Source organism: Palaemon carinicauda, chromosome 20 (genome assembly GCF_036898095.1).
Source record: "Palaemon carinicauda isolate YSFRI2023 chromosome 20, ASM3689809v2, whole genome shotgun sequence".
Classification (NCBI taxonomy): Eukaryota; Metazoa; Arthropoda; class Malacostraca; order Decapoda; family Palaemonidae; genus Palaemon; species Palaemon carinicauda.
Window position 1 is genome coordinate 81,931,476 of NC_090744.1, and position 23,634 is coordinate 81,955,109.

Genomic DNA, 23,634 nt, shown 5'->3' on the forward strand with positions numbered 1-23,634 from the left:
GTCGGGGACATATGGCGTCAAAATCATGTTCAGTTTCTTGGCCAGCTGGTATGTAGGCGTAGGGCATTGACTGATGATAGGTCAAAGTGGGTTGCCTTGCTTGTGGGTTTTAACATTTCCGTAGAGGTAACCAAGTCCATAATCTCCCGAAATCATGGGCAGGTGTACGGCGATAGTTGCAGCATTAATGGCCTCGATGGTGCGATTTGCCTCCCTCTTGATGTCTTCAACAGGGTTGCTCGTTAGGCGCTCGAATTTGGTCAGGTCGGCGAGGATGGCGTCCAATTTCTCGTGGTACTCATGGGTGTTGATGAGTACAAAGGCAGCTGTCTTGTCGGCCCGACGGACGGTAACATCAGCTACTCGTTTGAGCTCTTTAGCAGCAGCTCTCATCTCCTTAGAAACGATGCCACTGCTGTATCTGCCCATATCAGTAAGGGCCTCAGCGAGCAGAAGCGGCTGAAGGTGGAATTACTCATAGAGATGGAATTACTCCTAGATTCCATCCTCAACCTCCAAGAACGTGGTGCCCTCCGGACGACTGACGCCCTTCAGCCGCTTCTGCTCGCCGAGGCCCTTACTGATAGGGGCGGATACAGCAGTGGCATTGTTTCTAAGGAGATGAGAGCTACTGCTAAAGAGCTCAAACGAGTAGCTGATGTTACCGTCCGTCGGGCCGACAAGACAGCTGCCTTTGTATTCATCAACACCCATGAGTCCCACGAGAAATTGGACGCCATCCTCGCCGACCTGACCAAATTCGAGCGCCTCATGGGCAACCCTGTTGAAGACATCAAGAGGGAGGCAAATCGCACCATCGAGGCTATTAATGCTGCAACTAACGCCGTACACCTGCCCATGATTTCAGGAGATTATGGACTTGGTTACCTCTACGGAAATGTTAAAACCCACAAGCAAGGCAACCCACTTCGACCTATCATCAGCCAATGCCCTACGCCTACATACTAGCTGGCCAAGAAACTGAACACGATTTTGACGCCATATGTCCCCGACCGCCACTGTATGGCCTCCTCTGCCGAATTCCTAGAGAGTATCAAGGATGTCCGCGGCGAGGGGGTCATAGCATCGATGGACGTCGAATCTTTGTTCACTAATGTCCCTGTTGACGAAACCATCGACCTTATCGCCGATAGAGTCTACAGGGATGAGACGACTCCCAAATTGAATATCCCAGAGCAAGCTCTTCGGACCTTCCTTGCCATCTGCACTAAGAGGGCCCCCTTTACTACTCACCGTGGGCACATGTACTTGCAAAAGGATGGCGTGGCAATGGTCTCGCCCTTGGGCGTACTCTTTGCTATCTTTTACATGGAAGTAGTAGAGGAGAGGGTATTCTCCCAACTCGAGTGCCCCCTCGCTTATTTCCGTTATATTGACGACACTTTCGTTAAAGCTACTTCCACCCAAGCCATCGAGAACTTTAGGAGGACCTTTGAGGACAACAGCGTCCTCCACTTCACCCTTGAGAACAGCGTCGACAACAGCCTCCCGTTCCTGGATATCTTGATTTCTTCCACCAACGAGGGATTCCAGACCACCGTCTACACTAAGCCCACAAATCTCGGCATGTGTATAAATGGCGAAAGTGAATGTCCTGCCCAGTACAGGGCCTCAACCATCAAGGCCTTTGTAAGCAAGGCCTTGTCACACTGCTCGTCATGGACTGACACCCACAAGGAGCTGGAAAGGGCCGCACAGGTCCTCATCAACAACGGCTACAGCAACAAGCAAGTCCAGCGTGAAGTGAGGACAGCTATAGACAAGTGGTATGGGTCCTCTTCGGTGGAAGGGTCCGACAGGGCCAGCCAGGGGTCCGACAGCACTAGAGATAGGTCCGACAACCCCACTAACGGATCTAGAGACATCAAGCTTTACTACAAAGGCCTCATGCACGCAGAATATCAGCGGGAAGAGAAGGCCATTAAAGACATCATCACTAACAAAGTGTCACCTACTGATGAGAGCACAAAAGCGAAACTCATCATCTATTACCAGACTGAAAAAAACCGCAGCTTGATCATGAGAAACAACCCAGCGACCCCCTGAGAACGATCCGATGAAGAAGACAAATGTAGTGTACTCTTACCAATGCCCAGTCCGAGGATGCCCCGGCAAATACATAGGTATGACTACTATGAAACTTTCGAAGAGGATTTCGTGCCACGTCCAGCAAGGTGCTATAAGAAATCATGCTCTACAGCGACATAACACCCAAATTAGCCGGACAGACATCGTCGCCAATACCAAAATTATCGGCTGTGCCCCTGACAGCAGGCGCCTACGAATATTGGAAGCTCTGTTAATCCAGAACGAGAAACCAGCGTTGAATACGACACAAGAGATGTTCCTCCTTCCATCCTGTTGACGTACCAACGGTAGGAACCAAGAACAAGACCCCCAGAACGATGACAACCCCGATCCCGACACCCCCACAAATGGAGAAATAGTCTGGCCAAATGCCGATTTTGGCGGCGAACATGGTCCGGAATTCCAGTCTGCTGAGCGTAGGAATGGGCTGCCTGACTTTGATCCCGTCTCGGCGCGCATCGCAGCCAATCAGGGAGCTCGGATACCTCTCTCAGCCTAGTCCACTGAGCGAGAGAGGAGACTGCCTGACTTTACGGTTGGCTTACCGCGCGTTTTGACCAATCATGACTCAGAATTCCTTCCTACCTCTCAACCTGGGAGGCAGATCCAAGCTCGTCGTACATCTGCCACCCGAGCCTATAACCTCCGATCGATCAATCAAAATTCTAGGCCCCTCTCTACGAACCAGAGCCGGGATATATAAGGACCCAGATCCAGCCAGAGCCTCACTTCTCGCCTGAAGACGGAGCAAGCAGTTCCGAAACGCGTCGCATTATACTCCTGACTTTACCTGATGTAATTTTCGAGTATTACTTGTACATGTATTAATTACATCCAGCCTTAACCTGATTTGTATCTTTCACCCACCTGATGACCTTCGCCACCTTGCTAGCTGAATGTAGAAACCCTGAAAAGAGAATAATGATAATAATAATTATAATATCATTATTATTATTATTATTATTATTATTATTATTATTATTATTATTATTATTATTATTATTGTTGTTGTTGTTGTTGTTAATATTACTATTTTTTCATTTTTGTTATTATTATTATCATTATTATTATTATTTTTATTATTATTATTATTTTTAATATAATAATTATTATTGTTTATTTGTATTATTTTTATTATTATTATTATTATTATTATTATTATTTTTATTATTATTATCATATTATGTAATATTTATTATTGTTTTTATCATTATTATTAACATTATTATTATTATTATTATTATTATTATTATCATTATTATTACTTTTATGAAATTAATATTATTATCTATAAAAAATCATTCATTTAATAAATTGTTATTATTATTATTATTATTATTATTATTATTATTATTATTATTATTATTATTATTATTATTATTATTATTATTATTATTCTACTTCTTTTTTTCTGCCTATTATTATTATTATTATTATTATTACTATTTTTATTGATTTGTTATATCTATTAATAAATGCGTATTACTATCAAATTATTATTAATATTATTATTATCATTATAATTATTATGCTATTATTATCATCAGATTCTTATTTCCATTAAATTATTATTATTATCATTATTATTATTATGCCGCGAGGACATAAAAACAATTAGAATAGCGCCAACGTTATCCCTGCGTGTCGTAAGAGGCGACTAAAAGGGACGGGATGAGGGGGCTGGGAACCCCCTCTCCTGTATCTACATCCTGTGAGACATTGACAAAGAGATGGAGCTGGGGGTAGAGTGACTGCTCCTCGCACTCTAGTTTTGGGGTGTTTGAATGTGCGTGGATTTAGTAAGACAGAGCGTAAAAGATGTGAAATTCGAAATATGTTTAGAAATAGAAGGATGGATGTATTGGCCTTGTGTGAGACGAAGATAAAAGGAAAGGGTGAAGTGATGTTTGATGAAATGTTTGGTATAGTGTCTGGGATTGAAAGATGAAGAGGGACAGAGGGTGTGGTTTTATTGCTGAGTGAATGGATCACATGTAAAGTAGTGGAATGGAAGGAGATATCATCTAGGGTAATGTGGGTAAGGGTTAGGTTGGGTAGGGAATGTTGGGCATTTGTCAGTGCGTATGGGCCAGGTAGTGAGAAAAGTGAAGAGCAGAATGAGTTCTGGAATGAATTAACTAGGTGTTTAGAAGGACTGGGTAGAAGGAATTATGTAGTTGTCATGGGTGACTTAAATGCTAGAGTTGGCGCTAGAGAGGTAGGTGTCATTGGGAAGAATGGCGTACCAGGTGAAAATGAGAGTGGTGAGAGACTGGTAGATATGTGTGTTGAGCAGGAGATGGTGATAAGAATTAGCTTTTTCAAAAAGAAAGATAAGAATAAGTATACATGGGTAAGAATGGCAAATGGAAGAGTAGTAGAAAGGGCATTAATGGATTATGTGTTGATAACTAAAAGAATGTGTGGAAGGTTGAAAGACGTGCACGTGTTTAGGGGTATGGCTAACGGTATGTCTGATCATTTTTTGGTGGAAGGAAAATTAGTTGTAGCAAAAGAGTGGGAGAATAGAGAAGATGGATGTAAAAGGGAGCTAGTGAGGGTTGAAGAGCTAATAAAACTGCGGGTAAAAAGTAAATATCAGGAAAGGTTGAAAATGACACATGACGAAGTGAAAGTAAGAGAAACTGGCAATTTAGAGGAGGAGTGGAAGTTAGTAAAAGAACATTTTGTTGGGGATTGCAAGTGATGTGTGTGGCAAGAAGGTTGTTGGAGGCAGCATGAGGAAGGGCAGTGAATGGTGGAATGAAGGAGTGAAGGTAAAAGTGGAAGAGAAAAAGAGTGCTTTTGAAGAATGACTGCAGAGTAATAGTATAGAGAAGTATGAAAAATATAGAGAGAAAAATGTGGAAGTAAAGCTCAAGGTACGTGAAGCAAAGAGGGCAGCTGACCTGAGGTGGGGTCAGGGATTGGGTCATTCATATGAAGAGAATAAGAAGAAGTTTTTGAAAGAAGTGAAGAGAGTAAGGAAGGCTGGTTCAAGAATTGAAGAGACAGTGAAAGATGGAAATGGAAGGTTGTTAAAAGGAGAGGAGGCAAGGAAAAGATAGGTGGAATATTTTGAAAGTTTACTGAATGTTGAGGATAATAGGGAGGCAGATTGCTGTTCCAGGTGTTGAGGTGCCAGTGATGGGAGATGAGATTGAGAGAGAGATTACAATAGATAAAGTGAGGAGAGCACTAGATGAAACGAGAGTAGGAAAAGCATCTGGTATGGATGGTGTGAGAGCTGAGATGTTGAAGGAAGGGGGTGTGACTGTACTTGAATGGCTGGTGAGATTATTTAATATGTGTTTTGTGTTGTCAATGGTACCAGTAGATTGGGTTTGTGCATGTATTGTACCACTATATAAGGGTAAGGGAGATGTGCATGAGTGTTGTAATTCAAGAGGTATTAGTTTGTTAAGCGTAGTTGGAAAAGTGTATGGTAGAGTAATGATTAATAGGATCAAGGATAAAACAGAGAATGCAATCTTAGAAATACAGGGTGGTTTTAGAAGAGGTAGGGGTTGTATAAATAAGATTTTTACAGTAAGGCTGATATGCGAGACATATTTAGGAAAAGGTAAGGAGATGTATGTTGCGTTTATGGATCTGGAGAAAGCGAATGATAGAGTTGATATGGAAGCAATGTGGAATGTGAGGTTATATGGAGTTGGTGGAAGGTTGTTGCAAGCAGTGAAAAGTTTCTACAAAGGTAGTAAAGCATGTGTTAGAATAGGAAATGAAGTGAGTGATTGGTTTCCGGTGAGAGTGGGGCTGAGACAGGGATGTGTGATGTCGCCGTGGTTGTTTAACTTGTATGTTGATGGAGTGGTGAGAGAGGTGAATGCTCGAGTGCTTGGACGAGGATTAAAACTGGTAGACGAGAATGACCATGAATGGGAGGTAAATCAGTTGTTGTTTGCGGATGATACTGTACTGGTTGCAGACACAAAAGAGAAGCTTGGCCGATTAATAACAGAATTTGGAAGAGTGTGTGAGAGAAGGAAGTTGAGAGTTAATGTGGGTAAGAGTAAGGTTATAAGATGTATGAGAAGGGAAGTTGGTGCAAGGTTGAATGTCATGTTGAATGGAGAGTTACTTGAGGAGGTGGATCAGTTTAAGTACTTGGGGTCTGTTGTTGCAGTAAATGGTGGAGTGGAAGCAGATGTATGTCAGAGAGTGAATGAAGGTTGCAAAGTGTTGGGGGCAGTTAAGGGAGTAGTAAAAAATAGAGGGTTGGGCATGAATGTAAAGAGAGTTCTATATGAGAAAGTGATTGTACCAACTGTGATGTATGGATCGGAGTTGTGGGGAATGAAAGTGATGGAGAGACAGAAATTTAATGTGTTTGAGATGAAGTGTCTAAGGGGTATGGCTGGTGTATCTCGGGTAGATAAGGTTAGGAACGAAGTGGGGAGAGTGAGAACTGGTGTAAGAAATGAGTTAGCAGCTAGAGTGGATATGAATATGTTGAGGTGGTTTGGCCATATTGAGAGAATGGAAAATGGCTCTCTGCTAAAGAAGGTGATGAATGGAAGAGTTGATGGGAGAAGTACAAGAGGAAGACCAAGGTTTGGGTGGATGGATGGAGTGAAGGAAGCTCTAGGTGATAGGAGGATAGATGTGAGTGAGGCAAGAGCGCATGCTAGAAATAGGAATGAATGGCGAGCGATTGTGACGCAGTTCCGGTAGGCCCTACTGCTTCCTCCGATGCCTTAGATGACCGCGGAAGTAGCAGCAGTAGGGGATTCAGCATTATGAAGCTTCATCTGTGGTGGATAATATGGGAGGGTGGGCTGTGGCACCCTAGCAGTACCAGCTGAACTCGGTCAGGGGACCATCCGCCATGTCCGCCATTTTTTTTCCTAATGATCCAAATTACACAATTTCTATATATCTTTTAGACACATATAATACCTTCATCATATAAAAATTTCAAGTCATTTGATCAAAAACTTTTGGATTTATGAGGAAAAATCATGATTTTAAAAAAATATTTAGGTACATTTTTCCCCAATACTATAATACCAATTGTATTGAAATTTATACCACAAAAACTACTCTAACAACCGAACAATTCTGTCAGACAGAATTTTGATTTTCCTTTCTGTTTTTTTTTAATGAATTTTTATTTTTTTTTCCTTGTCTAGACGGAAAATAATCGTGAAAAAAAATGTAAAACGAAAATCAAAATTTTGTCTGACAGAATTGTGGAATTTTTATTCTTCTTTTCAACGATATCTTTTTCTCTAATATCGAACAACAAATAAGTGAGAAAAATGTACCTAAGTGGGAATAAGTATGTTTTTGAGTTATGAGCTACCAAAGATTTGCAGCAAGCTTTCGCTTCTTTTCTAAAAGAAATCAAGATAGTATTATTATGATAACTTTTATTGTTCATTCCTACATAAATGCACCCTAAAGGAGGTATTTGAACCCTCAGTTTACTAATCCTATGTTATGAGTTGCCAGTGATCTCTAATTGTTGCCAGTGTTTTAGTTAGCAGGTTTCAGCATTGTACTCTTATCCATGTTTCCCTCTTTCTTGGTTCTTTTTTCTTGTTCTCCACTTACTTTTTGTTCTTTCTATCACCTTATGTAACATTGGCATTGCTATAAAATTCCAGAGGACGTTGTGAAAGCACAATCAACATACGAACTTCAAGTAAATAAACACATGCATTATAATTTCTATATGTCTTTGGAAACTTTGTGATTTTTTCGTAGCAGGTAGTTTTCATTCACCTACCCTCTACCAATGCCTTTTATTTCTGCCAGAGGTACGAGATTTCGAAACATGAGAGAGAGAGAGAGAGAGAGAGAGAGAGTGAGAGAGAGAGAGAGAGAGAGAGTTGAACATTGTTATTATAGTATTTGTATAAATGGGAGTTTATAACAATTGGAGAGAGAGAGAGAGAGAGAGAGAGAGAGAGAGAGAGAGAGAGAGAGAGAGAGAATACAAGTATTTGTATAAATAGCAGGGGTATATAATTCGAGAGAGAGAGAGAGAGAGAGAGAGAGAGAGAGAGAGAGAGAGAGAGAGAGAGAGAGAGAGAATAAGTATATTTTACAAGGGTATACGAACAAATGAAAAAGAGATTCATTCTATTATCTAATAAAAGGATGTACAGAGGAGAGAGAGAGAGAGAGAGAGAGAGAGAGAGAGAGAGAGAGAGAGAGAGAGAGAGAGAGAGAGAGAGAGAAGTACTTTTTACAAGGGTATACGTACAAATGAAAAAGAGATTCATCCTATTATAAAATAAGATGATAGAGAGAGAGAGAGAGAGAGAGAGAGAGAGAGAGAGAGAGAGAGAGAGAGAGAGAGAGAGAGAGAGAGAGAATAAGAATTTTTGCAAGGATATACGAACAAATGAAAAAAGAGATTCATTCTATTATCTAATAAAAGGATGTACAGAGAGAGAGAGAGAGAGAGAGAGAGAGAGAGAGAGAGAGAGAGAGAGAGAGAGAGAGAGAGAGAGAGAGAGAGAATACAAGTATTTGTATAAATAGCAGGGGTATATAATTCGAGAGAAAGAGAGAGAGAGAGAGAGAGAGAGAGAGAGAGAGAGAGAGAGAGAGAGAGAGAGAGAGAGAGAGAGAGAGAACTACGCATCTGTCACTCAGTCTTGCAGACTACGCCATAAGGATGACGTCATCATTTAAAGACCGCTATTTTCATTGTTTGGAAAAATTATTGACTATTTGTTCTTTCTACAACCTTAGGTAACATTGGCCTTGCTATAATGTTCCCGAGGGCGTTGTGGAAACACAATGTACATACGAACTTCAAGTAAACAAACGCATACATTATAACTTCTATACATCTTTGGCATCTTTGGCTTCTGTTTTCTTGTTCTCCACTTACTTTTTGTTCTTTCTATCACCTTATGTAACATTGGCATTGCTATAAAATTCCAGAGGACGTTGTGAAAGCACAATCAACATACAAACTTCAAGTAAATAAACACATGCATTATAATTTCTACATGTCTTTGGAGACTTTGTGATGTGTTCGTAAGTGGTAGTTTTCATTCACCTAACCCTCTACCAATGTCTTTCATTTCTGCCAGAGGTACGAGATTTCGAAACATGAGAGAGAGAGAGAGAGAGAGAGAGAGAGAGAGAGAGAGAGAGAGAGAGAGAGAGAGAGAGAGAGAGTTGAACATTGTTATTATAGTATTTGTATAAATGGGAGTTTTAAATAATTCGAGAGAGAGAGAGAGAGAGAGAGAGAGAGAGAGAGAGAGAGAGAGAGAGAGAGAGAGAGAGAGAGAGAGAGAGAGAATAAAAGTATTTGTATAAATGGCAGTGGTAAATAATTCGAGAGAGGGAGAGAGAGAGAGAGAGAGAGAGAGAAACTGCGCACCTGTCTAACTCAGTCAGGCAGACGATGCCATAAGGATGACGTCATCATTTAAAGACCGCTATTTTCATTGTTTGGAAAAATTATTGACTATTTGTTCTTTCTACAATCTTAGGTAACATTGGCCTTGCTATAATGTTCCCGAAGGCGTTGTGGAAACACAATGTACATACGAACTTCAAGTAAACATAGGCATACATTATAACTTCTATACATCTTTGGCAACTTTAAGTCCCTTGTTAGGCTGGGAGGAACGTAGGCTTTAGAGTAGAGGTCCCCCCCCCCTTTTTTTTCATTTGTTGATGTCGGCTACCCCCCAAAATTAGGGGAAGTGCCTTGGTATATGTATGTATGTATGTATTATTACCGAATTAATATTACTATCATTATCATTATTTGCAATTAATCATTATTATCAAATGATTATTTATTATTATTAAATTATTATTATTATTATTATATTATTATTATTATTATTATTATTATTAAATTACTATTATTATTATTAAATTATTAGCATTATTTTATGAATATTATCATTATTTTATGAATATTATCATTATTACTATTATTACTATTATTATTATTATTATTATTATTATTATTATTAATAAATTTGAATATCATTGAATTATTATTACCATCATAATCATTATTTGCAATTAATCATCATTATAAAATTATTATTTATTATTATTAAATTGTTATTATTATTATTAAATTATTAGTATTATTTTATTATTATTATTATTATTATTATTATTATTATTATTATTATTATTACGGGCGGTGATGACAGAGGATGGGACAGTTATTGAGGGACCACAAATAGCATATTATTTTAATAATTTTTTCATGAATATTGTTTCATGTCTTACTGGGAATCTTCCTCATGATATGAATCTTACATGTTTTGATAATATTTGTCGAATTGACCACACATTCTTCTTGGCTCCAACAGATGAGGGCGTGGTCTGTTCAGTATTGCAATCAATGCCGGATAAGGGAAACAGTTTAAATGATATTAAGCCCAGTTTACTCCTATTAGTTCGTTATACCGTTGGACCTATCATTGCGCACTTGTATAATATGAGCATTGCTCAAGGCTTGTACCCTGATCTCCTTAACGTTGGTCGGGTTATCCCAGTGTTTAAGTCAGGTGATGTAACCAAAATGAGTAATTATATTAGTGTGCTACTTTTATAAGCACACATTGAGTATGTGTTGTTTAAGATGTTAAGTCTTGAAAATGAAGTTCATCTTAGTAACTTTAAAAAGTATTTATTCTCTAAAAACAACAGTGTTAAACATCTCCATCACAGGAGTGGAGCTGGTTTGGTCGGATGACCAATTCAGGTGAAGTATAGATATGAACTTCTTAAATTATCGATATCACAGATATCGTATGCTTAGTTGTCATAGCATTTAAACACAATATGGAAACTGTTACATTCTTTCTCGGAAGACACCTGCATCCGGTGACGAAACAATCTTTCACACACTATGCATTGGTGTTGACGTTTCAGAAAAATGTTACATTGCCGAGGCTGCAAAGTACATCCTGTTTATGATTTTATATGACTACAGCCAATCTCACGCTAGTATCTTCATCCAAAATGACATATTACGTCATGTGTTTTAAACATGTAATAACAAACTATTTCATTTATTACATTAGCTCGGCCAGCTATCTCAATTTTTTCAAAAAAAAAAATTTAACAACAAGCCAAAACATGTTTACTAGGTGTGACTGGACATATGTATTATTCTTTGTTTAACTTTAGCCATAAGCAAATGAGGACGAATGTCCAAATAGGCACATCAAAAAATAATAACAATAATGCATATGAAAAGATATTACCAAAGCAAAGAAAAAAAAATGCATGATAAATACAGATCATATATATGGTACATTGCTAGCAAATGATTATATGGTACCAAAAAAAAATACTGATATACATATGATTCGGTAACTTGTTAAAGAATAATTGTTACCTTTGTCAGAAACATAGATTAACACAATACGGTAACTAATAAAAATATTTGTTACCTTGGTAAAGATTCAATTTTAGTGAACAAACATGAATTCCTGGTACGTACACGTACCACGGTTTTGTACATATATATATATATATGTATATATATATATATATATATATATATATATATATATATATATATATATATATATATATATATATATATATATATATATATATATATATATATATATATATATATATATATATATATATATATATATATATATATATATATATATATATATATAGGGCTGATATATTTTATTAGATGCCCATAGATTCTGTTATTTATTATTTTCTTTCTCTTTTCTTTTAACATTCTGGCTTATATATTTTATTAGATGCCGAGAGAGAAAATGATTTATATTTTTTTAAATGTTTTTTTAAATGTATTTTTAACAATGCAAAGTTCAAAAATTTCCTCAATTACATATTACTAGCGTACTAACAGCTTTTCGTACAAACTCAATTTCCAAAACATTTTACTCCTTTAGCGAATGAGGTGGCCACTTCAAACGGCTTTAAACTGAATTAAATAAGGAGTTTTGTCTGGACATGGCGAAACGTTCTGTTTTAGCTTCCAACTGTACCGTAATCTACGCCAAACAAGGATGTTCACAGCGATAAATATCATCACCGTAATGCTTAATCGTGCTAGTAGTATGGGGTGAAGAATTTCCTTATAAGTCGGTGACAGGTGGTCCATCTCGGTCAATTTCATCAACTGCTTGGCAACCTGTTGATTGTACGGGAGAGGTAGTGCTGGCATTGTAGACGTCCACGTGAAGTTCGCGAAGTAGACTCGTTCTCTGATGAGTGTCCTTAGTCCGGTCACCATGGAATTAGGGGAAGTCCCAATACAACCATCTGCTGCAACAAAGATGTGGGCAAAGGACGTGGATCCGTCCGAGCATGATACATTGAAGCCGACCTTGTCGTATCGTATCCACGAGCCATTGTTCAGTCAGCAATTGAACTCATTATTGTCAAAGGGATAAAGCTTATGCAGACAATTTTCACTTGTATGGGAGAGAGCACCGTCTAGCACTATACCTAACTCGCATGAATCCATTAAGTTTTTATGGAATTCAAATGAGTCAGCTGTACATATTTTTCTATCCATTGCGTCTGAACAGTGAGTTAATTGATTTAAGTCTTTAATGACCGTATATGTTTCCTTGTCTGGGGAAATCAATACGTGTCCTGTCAAACTGGATATTACTGGATTTGAGTGATTCGTCATGAAAGTCGGAAATGGTGATATCCTGTAAGATTGCCAGGCATCAGAAGAATCAAAGGGAATTGTAATCCTAATCTTGTTATTATCAACGCTTACTGTAATTAGGCTGTAATAAAATTCTAACCTACGTTCGCCTAACAAAGGAATATAGCCTATTTTATCCCTTCCGTTCTCTAGAATTAACGTTAAGTAACTTATAGGCCACAAATGGGGCGACAGTACACCTTTAGTTGCTAACGTGATAGCTTCTACATAATCCTTAGATTTCTCAATGAAATGTACAATTCTGTTATGTATGTGATCTATCTTTGAATCATAATATGTTAACGTTGCCAACAAATCCTGTACTTCCATATTATGAATGATATTATTTGAATGTTCATTTACTAAATCCATAATTTGATTGGTCGAAGCTAACTGATTCCTTAGTTCTGACATAATCAATTCATCTTCATGAGTCAAGAACTCAATTTTCTTATTTTGATTACTAATCTTAAGACGATTGGAAATTCCTAAACCTAAACTTGCAATAGACCCAAAGATGTTTAATGCAGCATAAATAAATGGATTTCGTCTTTCTTTATGTTCGTGTCCTACAGTCCACATCAAAAGGTCATAAGCCAAAGATTTTGTCTCGTAAGACTTATTTTTCAAGTCATCAGATAGCATCTCTGCAACTTTTAATGTCGATCCAAACAAACTCTCTGTAGTCAAATGAAAATGTCTTCTATGCAACTCATCAAATGAGACAGAAAACCTTGAAATGGCGGTTTTTAAGCTAGTGACATCATTCTTTGGAAGAAAAATTGCTTGCATATTCACTTCTACAACTACGTTGCTCGATGTAATAAAAACGTCTTCTTGTCTTTCAACTATAGTGCCATATTTAAAATCTATACTATTAGTTTTAGAGCTCATCCCACACGAGAAAAATGTCTGAGCGAACAGTATCACTCCCAACAACAAAAAATTCATCTAGGAAACCTGTAACGAGAAAAATATAAATTACTCCTGTATTAAGAAGAAACCTTTAATCACATAAAATAAAAAAAAATTTCCCTCACTTCTTTCTCTCTTCTTTTTTTTTTTTTTTTTTTTTTTAATTTCTTATGTGAGCCAATGGTACTATTCTCTCATCCGTGGGTTGGGATACGTTTTGAAATCTAAACCTATTGGCCGTTAATGTTTCCAAAATGTTAAATGGGCCTTCAAACATAGGTGTTAGTTTATAATTGAGTCCTTTACGCACATTTATCTGTATATACACGTTATCACCCACGGTATACGTTTTAGTTGGCTTCGCTATTTCATCATGACTCCTTTCCATTATGATTTGTGATTCTTCTAAATTCTTTCGAAGTATATCATATCGACTTATGCTTACATTTATACATTCTTTTAAAGGATTTGATAGATTAGTTGTAGGCGTTAATACATGGAAAGGTGTTCTAACTGGGGTACCATACAATGCTTCATGCGGTGACATTTTAACCCTGGATAGGTACGCTCCTCGGACACCCCTTTAAGGGTATACTCGGACGCGAACGACCCTGACGCCAAAAAAAATTCTTGAAAAATCAGTTTTTGCAGTAACCTCCTTTTTTCTTTTGCCAAAAAAACTTCAATGAATGCTTAAAACAACTGTAAAGATAAATACTACTCATCTGCAGAAAAACTATTTATTATAAATATTTTAAAAAATTAAGTAGAAAAAAAAAAGACCTGACATAAAAATTCATAAAAAAAAAGTTTATACATATATACACAAATCCTTTTAGGAATTGATTCTTGAATGTTTAGGACACATCTTGATGTATTTTGGATGAAGTCAGACCCATGGAGGTGAAGATCTGAAATGAGAAAAAAAGGGTAACTTTTTTTGGCCAAAAAAATTTGTCCAAATTTCATGAATTTTTTTGGGTACCCAAATGAAATAGGAAGTGGCTAATTTTTTTAGGGAATAAACATATGTTATCCTAAAATAGAAATATGTAAAAAAAATCTTCATTATTTTGTAAATTACATTTATATCAGGGGCCATATCTAAAGGTAATTTTTTGAGTACTTAGAAATTTCGTAAAAAAATACATATATTTAATATATAATATGATATTTATGCAGGTAAAAATATACCAAAATATCACAAATTCTATAGGGAACAAGAATATATATAGATAGGGCAGCTTACGCTTCGGATATGTCCACAAAATGGCCGCCAACCACACTGACTCAGACTCCCTAATCTGCCACTTGAAATGTAGGAAGGGTATGTCAATTTCAAGGTGTTATTTACTAATCTAATTATTATTGGATATGCATAAAAATTGTATGGTGGGTTGCTGGATAATTGTCGATTATTTTACGACTATAAAATTAAAATTCTGACCCAAAAAAATTTTTTTGAAGGGAAATAAAATCGAAAAAAAAAAAATGTAAAACAATATATTTTAACTAAAAAAATTTGATGATATTCAATAAAAAAAAAAGTAAACAAAATTTTCCGACAAATAAACATCTAGAGGAATCATTACTCTGTGATAGTTCCTTAGTACGTAGTAATTTTGAAAGAATTGGGAAAAAACGAAAAAATGGCAATCACCGGAAAATCGAACACATACCTATATATACGCCATATCTGGCTAAAAAAAAGATAGGCATGGGTAGCCAGATCATCTAGAAACACTTTCCAACACTATAAAAATATAAGTTTTGCGACACTACTTGCCAATTCCTTACGGTAACATGACTAAGCAAAAAAATGCAAAACAAATAAAAAGGGGCAATCGCGGAAAAATGGCTAACATTCTAATATACGGCATTTCAGAAAAAAAAAATTCAGCCACGTGCTAGGCAAACCATCAAGGCACATTTTCCGACAAATAAACATCTAAATGAATAATTACTCTGATAGTTCCTTAGTACGTAGTAATTTTGAAAGAAATGGAAAAAAACGAAAAAATGGCAATCACAGGAAAATTGAACACATACTTATATATACGCCATATCTGGCTAAAAAAAAAATAGGCATGGGTAGCCAGATCATCTAGAAACACTTTCCAACACTATAAAAATATAAGTTTTGCGACACTACTTGCCAATTCCTTACGGTAACATGACTAAGCAAAAAAATGCAAAACAAATAAAAAAAGCACTCGTGGAAAAATGGCCATTCTAATATACGGCATTTCAGAAAAAAAAATTTCAGCCACGTGCTAGGCAAACCATCAAGGCACATTTTCCGACAAATAAACATATAAATGAAATATTACCCTGTGATAGTTCCTTAGTACGTAGTAATTTTGAAAGAAATGGGAAAAAACGAAAAAATGGCAATCACAGGAAAATCGAACACATACTTATATATACGCCATATCTGGCTAAAAAAAAAATAGGCATGGGTAGCCAGATCATCTAGAAACACTTTCCAACACTATAAAAATATAAGTTTTGCGACACTACTTGCCAATTCCTTACGGTAACATGACTAAGCAAAAAAATGCAAAACAAATAAAAAGGGGCACTCGCGGAAAAATGCCCAACATTCTAATATACGGCATCTCAGATAAAAAAAAAAGACATGCACGTGTTAGCCCAACCATCAAGGCACACTTTCTAACACATAAACATGAAAAAAAAATCAATAATATACGGCAATGCCTTACTACGTAGTAAATTTTTACAAATATTGAAAAAAAACAGAAATTGGCAACCGCAGTTAAATACCCAATATACCAATAACTACGTCGTATCTGACAAAAACAAAATCACGCATGGGTAGCCAGATCATCTAGACACACTTTCCAACACTAAAAAAGCAAAAGTTTTACGATACTATTTCGCAATATCATACGGAAAAATGACTTGGCAAAAAAATGAAAAAAAATGAAAAAGGGACACTCGCGGTAAAATGCCCGACATTCTAATATACGGCATCTCAGATAAAAAAAAAGACATGCACGTGTTAGCCCAACCATCAAGGCACACTTTCTAACACATAAACATGAAAAAAAAAATGAATGATATACGGCAATTCCTTACTACGTAGTAATTTTTACAAATATTGAAAAAAAACAGAAATTGGTAACCGCAGTTAAATACCCAATATACCAATAACTACGTCGTATCTGACAAAAACAAAGTCATGCATGAGTAGCCAGATCATCTAGACACACTTTCCAACACTAAACAAGCAAAAGTTTTACGACCCTATTTGGCAATATCTTACGGAAAAATGACATGGCAAAAAAATGAAAAAAAATGAAAAAGGGGCACTCGCGGTAAAATGGTCCTCGTGGTGATGAACGACATTTTAACTAAAAAAAAAATCATGCACATGGTAGCCAAACAATCCACCAAGACTTTCCACAACTGATAACCTATACAAGTTGCACCATTCTACGACAATTTCATAATACGTAATAACTTTGATAATTATGCAAACTACCTTAGAAGGGTAAACTCGGTCGCGCTCGACCCCGACGCGTCTCAGAAATCGGGGAAGGAGTACAGCTATAGCAATGCACATCTGGACACTACTAGAGCGTGTAGGGGAGACACCTCCTGCAGGTCGATCACCCACAAATTCAGTCACGGGGGTGAGTCACGTGAGAAAAACCTGTTTTTTTTTTGACGCTCGGGGTCGCAAACGACCCATCGTACCTATCCAGGGTTAATTGATATATGATATGAATGATTCAGAGTACTCAGTGCTGCCGGTATTGCAATATCCCTGTTGGGGTCTGTTCCCCCTAGTGTTACTCTTAATATATTTAAAACTTTTCTATTTGCTCTTTCCACTAGCCCATTTGACTCTGGGTGATATATCATGGTATTTATTTTCTTTATGCTAAGGAATTCACACAATGAGGTAAGAAAGTGATTATTAAATTCACCACCCGAGTCTGAGATTATCATGTGTGGAATTCCATGTTTACAAATGTAACACTCGTAAAACTTCCTAGCCCATTCAATCGCAGTTTTAGTTTTAAGCGCTATTTGTTCTGTATATCGAGTTAAAGCATTTATAATTACTAAGAGGTGCTTATTTCCTCTGTCTGACTCGTAAAATCCTGTTAACAAATCTAAATATATTCTTTCAAAGGGTTGATTGGGCACGGGATAAGCCCCTAGGCTGACAGGTGTTTTCGTATGCCCTTTGTTTTCCTGACATGTGCGACAATTAGCTATGTGTCTTTTTATATCTGTAAGCATCGTATGCCAATAAAACAATGATTTGGCTTTCTGTGACATTAATGAGAACCCCGGGTGTCCATGTAATGGATTTGAATGCAACCAATTCAGAACAGTGGAAATAAGTGAGATTGGTACTATTACCTGGTCGTAAGTTACATGTGGTGTATTGCGGGTTTTCCTTGTGACAGTCCTACACAGAATATTATCTTTGATTACATAATTCTGCTGCTTATACTTTATATATCCCTTTTCCTTATGATTGCCTTTCAAAGCATTTATAATTGTTTCTATTTTCTGATCTTTTCTTTGCTCAGTCTGTAATAATTCAGCACTCCAGCCTAAATCTTCTTGTTCAGATATCGTTTTAACAATAGGCATGGATGTTGATATATCTGTTAATTCAGCTAAAGGCTCCGTACAAGATGACACGGGGTTGCGTGATAATGCATCCGCAATGATATTTGCTTTCCCTGGTAAATACCCGATTCTTACGCCAAAATCTTGAATGATCAAATGCCACCGAGTTTGTTTAGGGTTGTGGTTGAAGCCTTTAAAGAACTCGGTTAGTGGTTTATGGTCAGTAAGAACCTTAACGGGATAACCGTAAATTATGAACTGAAAATGCACTAGTGAATTAACAATAGCTAGCCCTTCCTTGTCTATTACTGCATACTTACTTTCGGAAGTTCTCAATTTTCGAGAATAGAAAGCTATCGGGAAAAATTGTTTATCATATTGCTGAAGCAATACCCCTCCTACTCCTAAGTCTGAGGCATCTGTTGCAATGAAGAATTCCTTACCGAAGTCAGGAAATTTTAAGATAGGAGAACTACACAGTTCACCTTTCAAGGTATTAAACTCCTGTTGATGATGCTCAGACCATATGAAATCTACACCCTTCTTCGTAAGATCAGTTAAAGGAGCGGCTATTATTGAATAGTTGCGTATAAAACGCCTGTAATATCCACTACAACCCAGAAATTGCTGTATTCCCTTGATATTAGTAGGTATGGGAAAATTACGTATAGCCGACACCTTATCATGGACTACCTTAAGACCTTGGCTTGACACCATGAAACCCAAATATATTAATTCTGTTTTGAAAAATTCACACTTACTAATCTTTACCCTTAAGTTATGTTGCCTTAATCTCTGTAGTACTAGTTCTAACTTACGTAGATGTTCTTCTAAGGTGTTGGAAGAGATTACAAGATCATCCATATAGGCATGCAATATATCCCCTAACAAGTCTCCAAACACTATGTTAATCATTCTTGTAAATGTTATAGGAGCACAACGTAAACCAAAAGGCATCCGTAAAAATTCATAATGTCCCCTGGCTGTGCTGAAGGCTGTGTATGGGATACTATCTTCTGCTAATGATATCTGGTGAAAGCCTTTAAGTAAGTCCAAACTGGTAAAATATTTATTCTGACCTAACAAAGACAATATATCGTCAGTACATGGCACTGGGAATCGATCAGGGATCGTCTCTTCGTTTAGACGACGGAAGTCGACGCAGATACGCCATGTTCGATCTTTTTTCGGTACAACTATTAAAGGAAAATTGTAAGGGCTGTTTGATTTCCTAATGACTCCTTCTTCTAGCATTTTACCTACTTCATCATTTATTTCATTCTGGAATTTCATAGGGAGTCTGTACGAGGGTACATAGATAATTTTCTGCTTGTCCTTTAACATTATTTGATGCTCGATCACATCTGTTTTTCCTAAGGATCCATCCGTAGTGGAAAAAACATCATGATATTTAGTTAAAAGTCCAAAAATTTTCTGCTGAATTTCTTCGTCTTGAATGTCTTTATTGATTTTATTTTTTAATAGATTGTAAAAGGCATTCATCTGCAACGGATTGATAGTGATTGATTTCAGCAACGGTAAGAATACGATGTTTATAAACTTCTACATCCAAGATATGTTGATTTTTGTGAATTACTAAAGTGTTATTTAAATGATTACAGACTTCAATATTACATTGTTGATGTGAGCCTACTGCATAATTAGCTTATGTGACGGACAATCCGTTAGTTTTCAAAGTGTCGGAAAGGATTAATATTTCAGATCCCGGTAATGTTTTCTTTATTTGCACTATTAAATTCGAAGGTACGTTTGGCTCGATAGATTAGATTGCGTGCAAGATGATATTACGGGTGAACGAGAATTCTGCTGGGTCGCGTATATTATTTCTTTATTAGTGAGACAAGTTATTGGTTCTTCAACGTACGTTACGGTTAAATTTGTCGTCTCCTTTTTATCCAAAACTGATTTTAAGGTATTAGAAGACTTATAGAATTTCCCTTTGATATACACGCCGTGCTTGGCAGGGGCTAAGATAATGTTTTGATTTCCCATAGATGGGTATCCTATAATTAAAGCTGGATACATATCAATATTTTGTACAACAACAAATGTATCGGCAAACGTGCGTTTACCGACTTTGAATTGAACATGAGTTATGCCTATGACATTTAATTCATTATTTCCTATACCCGAGAGTCTAACTCCGGATTTTTCAATCGGAAAGTTCGAAAATAACAAATGATGTGTCTTCAAATCCATGATATTACGTGGACTACCAGAGTCAAAAAATAACGTAAAGGATTTGTGTTCTAAATTTACAGCATATAAGGTTGGTCGTAACTCATTTTGGCTTATTATTGTATGAATTCGTTGCAAATCTACGGGAGCATGCACTGTTTTACTTAATTCGGTCGTGTGTTTCAAAGGAAAATCTATTGCCTCACAATTATCTGATAAAACATTAAATTGATTATTCAATACTATTGATGTTGACATGAATGACCTTGACCCAACATCACTCTCTTCCCCTCTGGAGTTAACTATGTGGTATTTGCTTTGCTCTGCACATTCTGAAAATTAGTCTGACCTTGCGAGGTCTGGTTTGACGACCCAGGCTCAGCGATATTCGAAGAAGTGTTTGTTTGCTTTGGACTCTGAACTGCATTGACATTTTGTTGTTTCTGCTTATTGTTAAAATGAGGATTTTTCTTTTTATTTCCATATGGAACTGACTGTGGAATTGACTGTGTATTTCTGGGATTCTGTTGTGTCTTACGCGAGTAACACTGATTGTATGAATGAGTCGAACTATTATGGATCGAGCAGAATTTCGTTCTGCAGTCCGCGCTTAAGTGACCTTGACGTTTGCAATTATAACACGTCATTCCCGCTACTTGACTATTATTAACTACGTTCACTGTTTGTGGCTTTGTTTCATTCTTTGCAAAAACTTGAGTTAACACGGGATCGAGATCTGGACACTTAGACATGTGTTTTTTTATCTGTTTATATACATCCTATTCCATGCTTGCAGGGAGCGTCATGACTGCTGTATTTCTTTTCCTATCTCTTCGACCCCTTGCAATTCTATCAAAATATCTATATGAATACAGGCGTCCACTGCGTAAACGCATATGTATAATAAATTCCCCAAACAATGTTACTAATCCCAAGATATTTCCCGAGAATTTCTGAAAGAAAACCGAGCACAAAGATATTTTCTGTAAATTTCTGAAAGAAAAAGGAATTAGCACAAAGAGAGAAAAAATTATAGATGAGAATTCGGAGTTGAACACAGTTTTCTTTAATGAAAGGAAAACAAAAGATTAGCAAACCACTCACCCCAGTAATAATCGACTAACGACTCGTGATAACTACACTTCACTGCCCAAACTGGAATGAATTTAAAAAATTGTACTTAGCTTATATATGGTTCTGTGTGATGTCGTCACATCATCTCTCTCTCTTGATGTTTGTTAGCGATGTATCGTTCGAGTTTCCGTTGAATGTAGTGCTTCCTGGATATGTTTTGTAAGCGTTGAACGTCAGTCCTTGGGTTTCCTAGGATGTTGATTGAAGATCCAGTTCATCAGTTTGTATGTATAACATTCATTAAATGTTATAGATTTCGATGGACTATGTTACTTAGTCAAAATTGTAGATTCATTAACGTTGAGTTCTTGAAGATCTTTCTCTGGTTTTTACAGCTTTATTTTGATGTCTTGAAGATCTTCCTCTAATTCTTAGAGTTTATTATTATAATTACTTGAAGATCTTTCTCTGATTCGTAGAGTTTAACCGCTGCCACCATTTATTAGTGTGCTACTTTTATAAGCACACATTAAGTATGTGTTGTTTAAGATGTTAAGTCTTGAAAATGAAGTTCATCTTAATAACTTTAAAAAGTATTTATTCTCTAAAAACAACAGTGTTAAACATCTCCATCACAGGAGTGGAGCTGGTTTGGTCGGATGACCAATTCAGGTGAAGTATAGATATGAACTGCTTAAATTATCGATATCACAGATATCATATGCTTAGTTGTCGTAGCATTTAAACACAATATGGAAACTGTTACATTCTTTCTCGGAAGACACCTGCATCCGGTGACGACACAATCTTTCACACACTATGCATTGGTGTTGACGTTTCAGAAAAATGTTACATTGCCGAGGCTGCAAAGTACATCCTGTTTATGATTTTATATGACTACAGCAAATCTCATGCTAGCATCTTCATCCAAAATGACATATTACGTCATGTGTTTTAAACATGTAATAACAAACTATTTCATTTATTACAATTATAGACCCATTACAACTCTAACTACTATAAATAGAATTTTTGAACTCTTAACTTATTCGAAGATGGTCAAATTCATTGATCGTTTTAATGTACTTTCGAACCTTCAGTTCGGTTTTAGAAAACCATGTAGCACTACTACTGCCATTTTTAAGGTTGCAAGTGATATTTTACCCTCGTTTAACCAGAAGTCGTATACGATAGCACTTTTTTTGGATCTAAAGAAGGCTTTCGATACTGTGGATAGGAATGTCCTTCTCCATAAGTTATCAATAAGAGGATTTAGAGGTAATGTCAACTCCTTCCTCTTGTCATACTTGAGTAACCGAAGGTAGTATGTTTGTATTGATGGCCATGTGTCTGATACTGGACCTATAAATTTTGGGGTACCACAGGGTTCGGTTTTAGGACCCCTTCTATTCAATGTTTTTATTAACGACATAGTAGATATAAGGATTGCAAAGAAGGTTCTATTTGCAGATGATGCAGTTTTTTTATAACAGAGAAAAATCACTTGAATTGTGCATTAGCAAATTAAATATATTGATTGCTGAACTCACAAATTGGCTCCAGAATAATAGACTAATTCCTAACGTGTAAAAAACTAAATTAATGTTGTTCACAACAAGTCATGTTGAAAGCTTGCCAGACATGTATTTTAACGGAACTAAGCTTGAGTGGGTCTCCAGTGTCAGGTACTTGGACATCATTATTGATAATAAGTTAAGTTCAGCAATCAGCTGAAGTTTATAGGAAATTAAGCAAAATTCAAGGTGTTTTTTATCCACTTTCCTCACTTGTGCCTCAGTCGGCTCTTATGACCATGTATTACTCCTTTGTGTACCCTATAATGATACAAAATGTTATCATTTGGGGTGGTGTTCCTGAGATAAACCTCCATAACATTAAAACCTCTCTCAATAAAATACTAAGGAACATTCTAAAGGTTAAGCACAACGAGAATAATGTACCTTTGATGAGAACTAGTGACATGTACAAAAGGTTAAATTTAATGAAATTTGATGATGTATACAAATATTTCCTTTTGAAGTTTATTCACGATG

General features: G+C 36.6%; 1 protein-coding gene across 1 annotated transcript in view; it reads left to right on the top strand.

Annotated features, from left to right (window-relative positions):
• The first annotated feature begins 1,023 nt into the window (after positions 1–1,023).
• The window catches only part of LOC137659930 (uncharacterized), a 27,926-nt gene continuing 5,315 nt past the window's right edge, over positions 1,024–23,634 (top strand). The window contains exon 1 of the mRNA XM_068394694.1: positions 1,024–1,511. Coding sequence (XP_068250795.1) covers positions 1,024–1,511 — 488 coding nt within the window. The remainder of the gene's footprint in view (positions 1,512–23,634) is intronic.